Source organism: Haemorhous mexicanus, chromosome 8 (assembly GCF_027477595.1).
Source record: "Haemorhous mexicanus isolate bHaeMex1 chromosome 8, bHaeMex1.pri, whole genome shotgun sequence".
Classification (NCBI taxonomy): Eukaryota; Metazoa; Chordata; class Aves; order Passeriformes; family Fringillidae; genus Haemorhous; species Haemorhous mexicanus.
The window spans coordinates 149,795-164,867 of record NC_082348.1 but is presented as its reverse complement, the minus strand read 5'-3'; the positions used below and the strand labels follow the sequence as shown (position 1 = coordinate 164,867).

Sequence of the window (15,073 nt, the reverse complement as noted above, 5' to 3'; positions counted from 1 at the left end):
CTTAATGATGAAACTTCAAAAACAAATACTGAATAAATTTTTAAAAATAAATTAAAAATTATGGTATTGAATAAGCATGAAAATTCTGGACCTACCCACATTAAAAAGCCCATAGTTTAGAACAAATAAAACTGTGGCCTTTACTGCTACTAAAATACAAGTTAAATAGAACTACTAATTTCATAATTTAATGAGAGCTCCCCATAAAATATACAGACAATTATTTTCACTGAAAAAAGCACTGGTAGACCTGTAACTCTACCACACATAATAAACCAGTCACTTGCTCCAGCCCCTTCATCCTGACAGGAGTGTTACCTTTGCTATGCAGGCAGGACAGAACCAGTCCCCATCTGGGATGGTGCTGATCTTGGGTCTGTGGCAGTAGGTGTGACAGCCTTTATCACAACCATCACAAAGGAGCAGCAGTTCCTCATTATCTCCCTTTCGACAAATTTGGCAGTACTGTAATTGATGAAAAATGGGTTTAATTCAATTTTTAAAATTTGAAACACATAAATAGTACCTAAATTACCGCTCTCCTTCAAACACATAAATTCACTCTCAAAAATACATTCATTTTACTTTGGTCAGAATCTGCTTATGATGATATCCATAGAAGAATATATGGAGTATGTAAGGAACTAAATTAAAGGCTACATTTGGGGAACATGTTGGAAAAGCAATTCATTTATTATAAGACAAGTATCCCTAGAGCACAAAAAAAGATGAGCACTTTTTATAATTCATTAATGTCAGTGAGAAGTAAAGGTATACCTATCAAAACCTCTTGGCCCAAACATACTATCTCAGAAATCTTCTCTTCATTTATGCCCATACTGTATATGAACATTGTTATTTAATAAAGAAAATTTATATTTTACAAGGGCATTCCCACGTAATAATTGGTAAGGATCTTATCCAAGGGCCACCATGAACAAATGCAGTAAAGCAAAACAAATGATCCCAGCACTTCCTAAAATTCACACTAACTTAAAAATATCTAAAGGACTGCCAATTTTCTTAAATACATCGTGTGATTTTGCTAATTACCTTCTTTTTAGACATCTTTTTCAGGAACTTAAAAAATCTTCAAATATTTTCACCAAATACGTGATTAAATATATTAAACATACACCAGTATGTTTAAACATACAGTTTAAACAGACAGCACTAAACATACACCAGAATGTTTACTGGTATCACAGAATATTCTGAGTTGGAAGAAAAGCAGGAGGATCATCGAGTCCACCTCTTAAGTGAATGGGCCACACAGGGAATGAATCGGTGACCGTGGCATTATGAGCACCCTGCTCTAACCAACTGTGTTGTAATTAAATGCAAAGAATATTTAAACCATTGAGAGGGATAAATTTTTTTCTGCATAATATATTACTTCATCTTGAAACATTCCAATGTCTTTTCAGGTGCTCCTATCAAATTCATAAGCATTTTGCACTAAAGCTACTGCTTAAAGTAACAGCTATATAAACTCAAAAGTACAGCGTAACATTACAGCTTTTATTTAAATCATCCTTTAATTGTCCAGATGTAATCAGAATTTGTATAGGAGTGACAGAAATTAAAAAATTAGGAAAAGGACCACAAATGGAAGAATCACTTTTGCCACCCTCTACGCAACACTGATCATACTTTATCACATCATAGTCACTACTGCTGTAGTAATAAGTTTTGTGTTCAGGAATTTGAGGTTCAGAGGTCCTTGCAAATTTTGACACATCCCCTTCATGTGCTTTTTTTGTATATGTAGTTGACATAGACTGACCTGCTGAGTGTAAAAGGAAACAGATATTTCAGCTTGTCTCTTCACACACTTGCCTAATTTGTATGTTCAGTTGTGAGAACTCTGCATGCAAAGAAGCTGCATATTTGCAGCATCTGAACTTTCTAAAAAATGTAATCTTAAATGAAGGATATATGATGTTGAACCTCCATAAAACTTGTGTCACAGGTGAGGTTAGAAACACTCCATTAGAAAGAGTATATTTCATCAGATGGAGTGAGATGACTTTCACCTCGATGTCATCGTCAAAGAATAATTACCATCTTAAATAATGTAACCATTTACAAGAGCTTTCTATCTTAGCAAGTTCAGGATGCTGAATTTGGCAATCAAGGGACAGTCTTTTCCATCAGGCTTATTCATCTGTGCACAATGCACAGTTTAATTTTGTGAGGTTTCATGTGAAGTAGTAAGAAATATATTGACTTAAAATGTCTGAAGTTGGAACATAGGATATAGCAAAAACAGTTCAGATACTTACAACTTTCATAATGGATTTTTCCCATGCTATTGATTTCTGTAACTGCTGAATGCACAGAGCTACCTGGGCAGCGCTGCGTGCTTCTGACAGTGCCTTTCTCCACACCCTTAGCCCTGGAGCAATATCCTCTTCAGTTCTGCATTAAAATACAAGCAAATTAAGTAGGTCACACCTGTTTGTTCATGTTTAAATGAGAGACAATCATCATCACACTGAAAGCCAAGCAATGACAAAACATACACAGCCAATAAGGTTTAAGCAACTAAATTTCATGTAGTGCACAGACTGTGGCTACGTGCCTCAAAGCTTAGTCACAACCAGTTAAATATAAGATAAATTTGCAAGATTATTAACAAACATAACAAAAAATTCTTTACAAAGCACCATGCAGAATAAGATGATCCATATGGATCACAGACATACAAGAAAGTACATAGATAACAGGCAATAAGAAAATAGGCTCCAATTAGCAAAGAAGCACAATAATTTTTCAAGTTAATCTCAATAACCTACCCGTCACCATCACCACTAATAGATGGTGCAGGAGCAGGGACAGTAACTGTGCCCACATTATCCAGTTTGATCTGAATGGTGGTACTTAAGGGGCTCTTCAGATACCTTCGCTCTATGTTCCGCTCCAAGTCAGCGAGCCTGGTTACAGCTATATCTAGAGGGTTGTCACTCCTCCTCTCTAGAGAGCTGGCATTGCCTTCTCCGCCTCCAGCACAATCTCCATCGTGCTTCTTGTGCAATCTAGTAATTGACTTATGTTCACGATATACCAAGTCGTCTCTCTCTGATGCAGGTTCAGGACACAGCCAACCCTATGTCAATAGAAAGGTTTGGGCATTTATTGGTTGCTGTTAATTCAGTGCGTAATCAGAGGAACTGTTTTATGGAATCAAACTAAGTAACTGAAGTGCTGTTTCCAGTAGATCTTGGTTACTTGTAATCCATCTGTAGAGACATTTTCCAAAATATCCAGAGAACTAAAATAATTAATCAAGAAACACAAGCATTACTGGACTTTCTGAAAGGAACCTTTCTGCAACAGTCAGCATTCTTATCCCCTTGTGAAGCATCCCGTTCTCTTGGCTGAAACATCACAACAGATGTACCTGTTCAGTAGGCAGTATCAGGACACAGGAAATTAACATCCATCTCGTCAAAAACTAGGTCCCAAACACTGCACCTGTACTATAGCCAAACATACACAATTTGATAACCTTACACCCACCTTAGAAAAATTCCAAAATCCAGAGAATTCTTAACTGTATCACACTCATAACCATTACATGCTCTCCATGACTCTACAATACTCAAGCAAATTATTCTGATGCACTTGTAGCCATTTCTGAAAGCATTAACAGCAAAAATCACACAAACCAGGCAGAACTGTGGCAACCCACCCAAGAGTCAAGCAGTCTCTGTGAAATACAGTCTTTGCATTCAGAGAAGGTTAACAAAATGTATATGGAACTGCACTGTAGGAGAACTGCCATTCTGAGCATCTTCAGCTGAAGACTGAACTGTAATAAAATGTTTCAAACACAAATCTCTATGATACTGCACAGTGCATTTGTTTCATTTGTAGGCAATTAGGATGGAATAAGAAAGCACTTACCAATACACAAAGACTGCTATCTACTTTAAATTCATATCACTTATTTTAAAAAGACATTTTACTGAAAGTTGGTTTTACCTTAACTTGTAAACTAGCTGATGCAACTCTCCTCTCTAGATCTTCCACCTGCTGAAGAACAGCAAGATCCATCTCCATAGCTTGTTCTTCTACTGACCAGTTTTCCACAACATCCCGAGTTACCTGGTTATCTTCATTTTCATTGATATCAATAATTGCAACTGTATTTGAGAATCACATTTTTATTATTTTAATTAACATTACAACTGCACTGGTAAATTCGAGCTTATTTACCTGTCACTCCAGGTGAAGAATTGTTGTGAAAGTATACTATTCTTAAAATACCCAATATTAACAACAAATTCTGTATGCTTTCAAACTTTCATTTTAAGGGCAAGAAGGGGAAGGAGAGGCCAAGTGTTACAGAGATGTAAAGAGGTTCAGAAGGTTACCAGAGCTTAAGAAGGTTATTTATATCCCTAGAACTATTTACATTACATGGCATTTCTCTAATCCAGTACGTTTCCAGAACAGGGACGGTGAAAATGCAGCTACAGATGAGGATACCTTTACCTTTTTTCTCCAACCATTACTTTAACTCTCCTGCTAAACATACCCCAGGAGAGCTCTATGTCTGTTGTCTGATGACCCAACACCCTGTGTACATTAAATATCAACTACATACCATCCTTGTTTTTGATGCAGGCCAGAGTGATATAATCCATGTGTTTCTGTATCTGCTTTTGTAAGGCCTTTTCTCTTATTCCCCTGAGATGAAGCACTTTAAGCAAAGATTTTAGGTCCTCTGGATCAGTAATCCTCCACCATCCATACTGCATTTCTAAATCAAGACAAGCATATAAACACTTTGCAGGTGCTTTTTTTATGTGATCACACATGATCAGATTAGAAAATCAAGAGGCAAATTGTTAAAACTATTGTAACATGAGAGAGACACTGCAGAAATTATCACCTTACTGTTGCATTACACTTACCTTCTGGTATAGGCTTTGGGTTAGGATAATCTACAGGCTTGGCTACTTCAGCTGCTGTAGAAGGGACAGAAGCTATTTTTTCAGCTTGGAGTGCTGGTGATTCACTTTTACTTGCAGGAACACTAGATGCCAAGAATGAGTTACCATTCACTTCTGATAATCCCAGCCCTGATCCAAGAGTGGGTAAAGGAGATGGAAATGGAGCATTTGAAGTAAGAACTCCTGTAGGCCATCCACAAAACTGAAGTCCCATTATAGGTAGTCCTGTCTTCATCTGCTACAAAGCACAACTACCATTACTATAACCAAGAAACCTGAATTATGATTAGGATGCTATTTGTCAAACAATACTCAAAACACAAAGAAAGCCTTTACTCAATACTTTGATTAGTTTCAGAAAAACTAATATAACACTGACATGTAATACTTATGAGGGCCCTGTTAATGCTAAAAAACAATAGCTTCTAAAGGGAGGGTTTGGTGTGTTACACTTCCAAAAACTAGTTTGTATTTACTTACTTTTCATTTAATACCAGTAGCCAACACTCTAAAAGCCAAATTAATTACTGATATGCATGTACAAAATATCATACATTGGCTTACTTGATACATCATAATCTAGTATTATAAAGTTTCCGTATTTAGTTACTAACATTTAGAAATAGAAAAAAAATAAAGAAATGCAGATATAATGATTGCAGGTCTTTGAAATAATTTGTGTAAACAGACATCCTGCCCAAATAAAGTCTGCAAATTCAAGCTAGTCAAAAATTAATATATTTACCTGCAGCGGTGACAATGCAAAAGGACTTAATCCCATGGGACTCTGTGCAGAGGTTGAGCCCAGAAGAGGAGATGGAACAGGTGACGGTGAGTTTGATGGTGGATGTGACTGAGGAGTGAGTGGAGCTGTAGTAGCTGGTGTGTCCAAGTGGGTGACTGAAGTGTCATCACAGGGCACCCGTGGTAACAGGCTGAACCACTGCCTGCTTTTCTCAGTAAGAGTCTTTAACAACTGATCATTTGGAATTAGTGGAGAACTGTAAAATTTTCCTGTCCCACTGGCATTAGGACTGAAAAGATTATTAGACTCAGGCTTCTCAATGGAGCTTTGTGATGCAGGGGGTTGAAGACTGCAGAGAGAGTTCTTTGAGTTACTTGGGTAAGATAATGTGCAGCCATTTGCTGCACTGCCATTAGGTTTCGGGGACATAGTATCAGACTCAGGTGGCATTTTTGCTACCTCTAACAGTTTGCTTAATTTTGAAAATGACCCGGGCTTTTGTAAAAACAGGTTAGTGCTGTCCTTTTCTTTCAGATTTTCCTTTTGCTCACAGTGAGTTGTAGCTAAGCAATGCAATTTTTCTTCTGATTCAAATTCTTCTTCTTTGATATGCATACTTTCTTCCTTTTTTAACTTTTCTTTTTCTTTTGCAATTTCTTCTAGACCTAAAAAGGTGCAAGAAACACCAATTACCTGTAACAGATCAATTATTTTATGAACGTTTTATAATCCTAGTTTGAATTAAAAATAACTTTGTTTTTGGCTCAACACGTAAGATTCCCATGTCTTTGCTGTTGTTGCTGTTAATGAAATACCTTCTCACTTTACAGCACACTTTGCAGAAGGAAACAAGTTTCTAGGCATACAGATTTAAACACTACTAAACACCTCTAGGAAAAATCACCTCAACCTGGCTAACACACTACTGGATTTATCCAGTACTACATCGGAAGCAGTTTGCCAGTGCAAAGTCTCTGAAAGGGACAAATTTTTGCCAGCTTTCTTTTTGCAGGACTCTGCATGCCTCATCGAGAAGTTTCTCTGGTGATATCAAGAGAGTGCAATGTTTACAGCCCTAAGTTTACTTTTGCAACTGATCGTTTCATTAAACACACAGCCAACTATGAAACGGAGAACCAAAATTCCTTTTACAAAATCAAGTATTTCCCAAACACCAAAATAACATTAAACATTTTACTTCTTTCAATACAAATCATTAACAACTTTAACTGTGCAACAATATCAGCAGTCTATGAAGTTTAATACTCTTTCAAGAGCCACCCAGAATGACTGGAACGCCACATAACTAAGCAGACAGCTAACATCCAATCAATTTAAAGTACAGTAAGCAGAAGCTGATGAAAAAACCACAAGTTTCTTCAAACACAGGAGATGCAAAAGATCTGAAGATCTAGCTTTTATGAAAGGAAAAGACTTTTTTTTTTTTCTCTTCTTTGCACTACTAGTCTTTCTTAACCATTTCTCTTCTATCCTTATACTGACTGCTAATTCAGACAAAAGATCTTTAAAAGTATAAAATGCTTTTAAATAGAGAACTGTTAGCATAGGGGGAAGGAGGTAGAAAATCCAACTCCTTATTTTATGTTCATCCTAAATGGTAGTCACAAATAAACACATGGCTTACAGTTCATGGCAAGCGCATGTACAAATATTTACTTGCTCTTGAAAAACTGTAATTTCTACAAAGAAGTTACATCCCCTCCTATTAAAACTCCAAAATGTGTTCACAATCATGGTCTGTATCAAATTACAAACCATTTAGGAATCAGCATAAACATGAAAATGACTACACAAAAGGGATAGAGAAGTTTTGTTTAAATGGACAGACCATTCAAGACTTTATGTCTCCTATTTCCAAGGTTTAGGGTTAGGGTTACGGAATTAGAAACAGATAAACTGTAGAATTTACATAAAGAGGGCAAACTAAGAGCTGAGGGGAAGAGGAGGTAGGTGAGAATATAAGAATACATCAGTTTTCCTTTTCAGGGAGAGTAAACTTTCATTAAGACAACATTAAAAACAGAGGTTTGCCCTACAGCTCTTGGCTAAAACTGTGTGGGTTGGTTTGTATGCATTTTTTTACTATTTTAAGACAGGTAAGTATATGTAAACTATTTTCTTTTTGTACCATTTCCAAAGCGTTTGGGAATTCATCTGGGTAAAATATAATGAAATACAGCAAACCAAAGAAATGCAAGCAGCACATTCTGTATGCAGCTACTTGTGCAAAACCGTTCCTAACACAGAGCATAACAATGCGGAGCAAGAGACAGAAAGGAAAGTACTTTTTATGCTACCCATTTTAGAAAGAGAACTTGATCACCAAGATTACATTTGGGAGAAGTTCTAGGGCTTATTTTTGGACCACAAACCAGGCTCAAATTTCCTACTATGCTGTAGTGTTACAGTTAATTAAACAGCTCTCTAGAATGATATAATTCTCATGAGATCATGCAATTCTGATGTGCATCAGATCTTTTCCTTGTTATTTTTTGAAGGAAAAAATGTGAGACAAATGAGGTTATGGTTCATATATATGAAAATTAGAAAGGATTTCTCTGTGGCCAAAATGAAGGTTTATGTTTAAAAATTCTAATACCAACAAAAAAGTCAGATTAATACATAATTTCTGCATCTATCCAAATAAAAGTGTGTAAGAAATTCAACCACAATTAATATACAACTGTCACAAGCCCAAAATTACATTTTAGTTTTAGCAAAGTGATTTCAGCAATTGCTGGTTTAAGAAACATCAATTGGTAAAATATAGACACTAAATCATGTGGTTTATTAAAAAACAAGGTTCTTCACTGTATGACAGTAATTGGCATATTTTTGCAGACATCTATCATATCTTCATGCACAGAATAGTCTGTGCATTTGCAGCAAATCTGAGGAGGAAATTTTTTTCTGCATTCTATGGTCATCCTGATTTTCATACACAGAGATCACTGCCATAGGGAAAGGTAAAATAGTTCAGAATCAAGAAACTCTGCAGGCAGGTAAAAGCATAACATGTAGAAGTATAACAAGTGAAAACTTCCAAAATACCAATCCCTGTTTTGTATTACCTGATTTTTCATAACCAGAAAGAGATACCAGAGAACCACTTAAGGGGAGAGTTCTATTGGCAGCAGCCTGAGGGCATCTGGCTGAGAGTGAAGACCTTGCTGCACAAAGCCAGCACCTCCAGAGATGGGCAGCATGTCTTGGCCTTGTATGCCTCTGTGTGCCACCACTCATTTATGGCTCTTACCTTCACCACTTTCCATGCCCTCTACAAAAATACCACCACACTGGGGCAGGATCCAGTACCGGCGCCTGTAACGGTCCTGACCAAACATCATTGAACGCAGACAGTGGGAAGCTTCAAATAACTTCTTTCTGTACTGGCTTTGTTGCTATTTAAAAAAGGGAGAGCATTATAAATCAGTGGGAGGGAAAAAAACCTCATTCTTACAGAAAACATCTGGCTGCTAGACTGAAGAGAAGTTCAAGGGTCAGAAAAGGAGGGCCTCTCAGAGACTCGGGATAGTGGTGTGTCTGTGTGCATCTGTGTGATATTCTACTCACAATCACTGCCTTGATGATTTTACTTACAAAACTTCCTTCAAAAAAAAAATCCACCAAAGCACTTCCTGGCTAGGTTTAACCTCTAAAAACACAGTGCAATGGTGCACCTTGTCTTTTTATCGCTGACTCACAAAAAGTGGTGGATTAAAGAAAGATATCATTGCAGGAGAACAGCTGAAATCCTAATAATTTCACAGCATCAGCAAGTGGTAAACAGAGCCCTGAAGACAGATGATAATGCAACTGTTAAGGGAGACTAGTGAGATATTTTAACTGTTCATAAAAGAATGACAACAACAATACACAAAAATAAACATAACACAGCTCTTTTAGGGGGGTCAACAAGAACTTCAGTTAGTTTATTCAGTTCTTGCTCTGATAAATTGACACTGATGGGAGTCAGGTGGAATCCTGGACTCCTAATTTACTGCAATTTGGAGTATGAGAGAAACCAACACAAGAAGTCTTAAATGACAAATTTTCTAATAGGAACGATAAAAACATGGGCCATGAGTACCACTAACTACAGCATTACATCTTTCTCATTTACACTTCTCTTGCAATTCTATTGCTGCTTCTTTCAAAATGTGAAGCCCAGACAGTTCTGTATTGGCTTGGAGCACAATGGTAGAAATCAACCTGAAAAGGAGGGCATGAGAACAACAATCCATTGTAAAACTGATGCCATTGCTTCTCATACACTAAATTTGTCCTGACTTTCTATGATCAATAAACAGGAATATGTGAAGTAGATCTGGATAAAAATTACCTTTTTCTCTGAAGTGCAAATATATTATCAACTATGACTATTAAGTGCCTTTTGAGTGACCTCTACTTAGTGCCACCTGACGAAACTCACAGTTCAGGTGTCATGAATCGGAGCATTATTCACACTTTCACAAAACAAGAGTAGATACTTATTTCAATTTATATTACCTTGGAGCATGGAAATTTATGTTTAATATACTAACTCATAACACTAAGTGATCACATTTGTAGTAGAAAAAAGAGTAATGATCTCTCACCTTTGTCAGTTTTTCAATTTGCTTCTCTAATTCTTCAACACTTGCTGTCTGATCCCCATCATCCTATAATCACCAAATATACTGTCACACCATGTTTATTTCAGGATAAAATCATACTACTATGTCTTATCATTATTACAGGAAAAAGATGTAACAGAAAATGAGAGGAAAATACTGAAGAGAAAAAATAAGTTCAAATTGTGTGCTTGTGCAATGTATTTCACTAGCAACAACACAACTGAAAAGAGGATACACCTTGAATCTTTTTAAATCACCCAGACATGGAAAAAGAAGAAAGGTCATGTTTGCTGAAAACTGGAAGTAACTCAGTTTGTGCATGAACACAACACTACAGAATATAATTTTAGTTTCTATGAAGCTTTTTAGATAGTCAAAATAATTTTAAGTGTTTCTCATGCATGAAATAATGGCATCTCTTAAAATCCTATCAGTAAGTCTTTGGTCAGTACACATCTGCATTTTATTTCAATGTCTACATGAAATTGTAGAGCTACTTTAAATTATAACTGTGCTATAAAAGTTACAGCATCAATCCTGCTGATTTTTTTAAGAGGAATGAGTTGATGATTAAGTCTGTGGTTGCCTTCTTCTTGCCTGTTTAGAGTCTTTTCTGTGACGAGAGTTTTAATTTAGTTGAAAAAAACCTTTGGAGATAGCAGTAAGTTTCCAAAAGAATATAGTCAAAATTATCTCCACCATAAGATACAAGTCTTGTATTTCTTGGCTTCGTAAAAGTGTACCAGAGCCACCTGAAATACTACATAGAACACAAATGCAATGGAATTTCTGGTAGATCAGAAAATTAATTTCTGTTACTGAAATTTTGTCTATGAAACGCCCAGCGCACCAACACAGGAGATTGCACAAGACGGAGAAGGACTGAGGGATCGACTTGAGATTAGAAATCTAAATATTACTCTTTTAAAAATTCTGAATTATTTTTAAGAACTTTGGGCTGTTCCTCTAAGATAGTCTCTTCAATTCATACAAATTCTAGTACTTGAAATAAATTCACAATAACAGCACAAAGGGCTATTCCTACACTAGAAATTAGCTGTGTTTCTAATTAAGGGCATATGCAAACATCTGAGCTCACATATGTTGGATACATGCATTGTTCAAGCAGTCTTAAAAATCTTCAAACCTTGCATGAATGGATCATTTTCTGGCAAACAGAAAATACCCAGTGCTGCATCAAGTGCTTTAAAATGTAGTATTTTCTATTGCTTGTGCCTTGTATCAGGTTCCATCCAGTGGAAGCCTGTGCATTTCCAATAAAAACCATCTCAACAAGGTAAAAATCTTTCATTGATACTTCCTGTATTGTATCAGACAGTGACAAACAAAATTTATCATCTTGTGATCAAATAACGTCAGGCAGTGACCATGTGGGGGAAGTTGTGAAAAAAATGCACAAGAGGATAACTCAAGCTTCAAAACAGAGAATGTTAAAGGTAACTGCATTGTTCATTTTCTAGTTAACAAAATAATAAAAACTAATAAAAATTTAAAACATTGGAAGTAAGTTATTATTCCCTCCTTTTTATGGCAACATTTTTGGGAAACAGTGCCATATTACAGAAAAACAGAAGGAAAACAAATTTTAGCTTATTTGCAAATAAAGTTTCACTATACTGACAACTCCCCACCTCATCCTCACAAACTTCTGCCTTTTTTCCTTTTTTATCATCTTTGTCCTCTTCATCCTCATCATCTTCATCTGCCTGATCATCACTGTCATCATCATCGTCGTCGTCGTAGTCACTGTCCCCTCCCTTCCGCCGGCGCTTGCGGCCGGGCGCAGGTGTCTCCAAGGAATGGGGTTCCTCGCCACCGTCCCCACTCCCCGCAGCATCTCTTTTACCAGTTTTCTTGGCATGAATGATTCTAAGCCTTGGAACACATGAGAAAGGGTGAAATTATGGATTATGGCTGTAGCATAAACATACCTCTCTTCCTATGAGATTGAAAGAAAATCATACATTTCAGATTTGAATTACAGCTTCTATCATGACACTCAATTGTATTTTCTCAATTTTTATTGTCACTAGTCAACAAGAAAAACTGATGCTGTAAAACCCTTACTACTCGTGGTTCCGTTCTGAATAGACTTTGTTTCTCCCAGGTCAATCTTACTGTGTAACTGTTCAGAAGAAATGAAACACAGGAGGGATTCTGAGAAGTCAGGAAAGACGATACAGAAGAAAGAACCATTTCAACTTATTTATCTTTTATTTAATGCGTTAAGAACATGATGACAAAATACCTGTCAGGAAGGAAAAGGCAAAAATCCTCACTTGGAAGTATGAAATTACATACATTGCATGGCAACAGCAGGTTGATTTAATTTTTTTTCTTCATTTTTTTATTTTGAGATTTTTATGAACTTTAAGTATCATTTGACTTCAGTCCTTTAGCTGAGCTTTTTATTCTAAGATATACTTTTTTTTTTCCTGGGGAATTTTAGTCACCTCAACTACTAAAGATTACTCTGTCATTTTTCCTTTTATGAAAGAAAAGGGAAACTTACATACCAGTTATTATGGTTGTAGTAGACCTCCTTCTTCTATAAAACCCCTATAAGACAAGATTCCACACAGCAAAAATTACAGTTCCACCTATCAGGGAGCTTGCAGGCAAACATGCTGAACCACAGGAGGTGTATATAGCCAGGCTGAACCAGTCACTTATCACGCAGACCAAAAACGCAACTGACTTAGAAGAGATTCATAAACGTGTAGAAAAGACAAAGATTTTTAAAGAGATGACTGAAGAAGGTAGGATGGGAAAAGCAGAACGGTAACGACAAACACAATTACCAGGACGTAATTTTTCCTTGTCGTAGTCCTCTCTCTTCCCATCCTACAGAACAATATTCCATACAGCAAGTGGCTACAAGTACAACGAGGGCTGTCCAAGTACTGGTTCCAGGGAATACTGACAAATGGACCAGCCTTTTAAAACGCTGATAACCAGAGCCAGTTCTCAACAGCACAGACTGAAGCGAAGGTGTCACTGTTCAACTGGGAGCAGCACTTTTTTTAGAAAAAGACTGTTAGCCAAGAAATCATCAAGGGGGCTTCAAAACTGCTGGGCTTCAGTTTCTTGGTATGGTTTTGCTATTGCTGTTGTTTTGAGTTGGGCTTTTATGCACTGGTTAATCCACTGGAGAATTTATTAAGTTTTATACATTTATTTTTTCCATATCAAGCGGATGTTTACCTGTTTTAGTGATTTAAAATATGTTAAAAAAATCTCAGGCCTTTCAGTGAATTTGGAAGCAAATAACATTTTCAGGTATTGTGCAAAAACCATCAGTCTCCCTGCACATCAATACCACTCAGGCTATTAAGTTTTTTAGAAAACTAATTTCCTTTTCAAGAGGATAACTTCGAGCCTCTTCATGTAGACTGGAAATTCCTGCCAATAAACAGGAATTAACTACCAACACCACTAGTTAATGACCAGATTGTAAGCTGCAGTGCTGGATGATTTTAGAGACAATTTACATACACTAAGATAATCTTGAAGACAACTCAGTAATAAAGCTGGCAAGCATAGGTTCCATGACCTGCCAACACCTCTTTCATATACCTAAAGGAAATCAGAAGAAACAAAAAAGGCTACTTTTGCTGAAAGCAAAAACAAAGATGTAATGTTGTCAAGCACTAAAGGAAGCTTGCACGATACTGCAAATTCTCAAGCATGCAAATGAACCAAAGATGCTCTTCTTTGATAGCACCACAAGCAGAAGAAGGCAGCAGTCCCTACTCAAAGCAGTGCAGAGGCAGAGACCAATGCCAGCATAACTTTAAAAATGTACAGTTATTTCAAAAAGTAACATGATTTTTCTGCTGCTACCTAGATATATGGCTCACTGAGAGAAGAAAACCCTCACTTAGGAAGCTGTTCTGTCTTTCTCACTTTCAGGTATGGACCAAACCTGCAACTACTGAGAGAATCATAAAGTCCACTGACCTACAAAAAGAGTGGGTGGCCCATCAGAGAACCAGATGATTTACTTAAGCTTGTTCTAATCTGATCTATAATGCTTACTAGATCACAGAAGGAAAATTCACCTTCTGACTTAGTGTTCATGCCTTCCCCATAATTTTTGCATGTAAGCAGTAGGTAGTACCAAGGCAAAGAAATTCTGAACATTGTACTTTTCACATACTTCACCTTGCATCCCAAAAAATTAAAGTTTGGTAAAAAAGCATTAGCATGTCCTACCTAAACTCAGGGTGTAATTTCTCCCTTCAGTCATGCTGCTCTTCATATACCATCATCCTTTAGAGTTGAAATGGTTTCATTCAACAGAAATTAACTTACACAGAGCATACCACAACACTGGCATGTGAAAAGAACAGTGTTGCAGTGAAAAACTTCAGTCCTTTATAAAAACCAATTATTATAATAGCCAAATTATTAAACTGAATTATTATTACCTAATTCTTTAAGAGGCGGTATTTCATTTTTATTCTGTTTTATGTTGATCTGGCTACAAAAGAGATGCCAAAGAGAAGACATGTAATAGAAAAGGAGATGCTGAGACTTTGATTATCTAGTTAAAAACAATCACAGAATCATCTCAGGTGAGAGTCTGACCACAGCTGTCACACAGAAAGCACAAAGAAAGATGACTTGATCATATGAGATAGGTGCCTTTACAAAAAAAGCCATTAGTACCAAGATTCACTGCAATGGGATAGAGAAGGAATTAGATG

General features: G+C 36.6%; 1 protein-coding gene across 22 annotated transcripts in view; it reads right to left on the bottom strand.

Moving 5' to 3' along the window:
- The window catches only part of BAZ2B (bromodomain adjacent to zinc finger domain 2B), a 117,083-nt gene that overhangs the window by 4,453 nt on the left and 97,557 nt on the right, over positions 1 to 15,073 (bottom strand). For 16 of the 22 annotated variants that reach the window (XM_059852370.1, XM_059852387.1, XM_059852378.1 and 13 more), the window contains 10 exons: positions 11,996 to 12,239; positions 10,326 to 10,388; positions 8,984 to 9,128; positions 5,707 to 6,371; positions 4,923 to 5,199; positions 4,613 to 4,768; positions 3,988 to 4,148; positions 2,799 to 3,109; positions 2,286 to 2,421; positions 319 to 465 (listed from right to left, as the gene is read on the bottom strand). In XM_059852370.1, coding sequence (XP_059708353.1) covers positions 319 to 465; positions 2,286 to 2,421; positions 2,799 to 3,109; positions 3,988 to 4,148; positions 4,613 to 4,768; positions 4,923 to 5,199; positions 5,707 to 6,371; positions 8,984 to 9,128; positions 10,326 to 10,388; positions 11,996 to 12,239 — 2,305 coding nt within the window. The remainder of the gene's footprint in view (positions 1 to 318; positions 466 to 2,285; positions 2,422 to 2,798; positions 3,110 to 3,987; positions 4,149 to 4,612; positions 4,769 to 4,922; positions 5,200 to 5,706; positions 6,372 to 8,983; positions 9,129 to 10,325; positions 10,389 to 11,995; positions 12,240 to 15,073) is intronic. The other 6 variants (XM_059852386.1, XM_059852388.1, XM_059852389.1 and 3 more) reach the window with 3 other exon arrangements.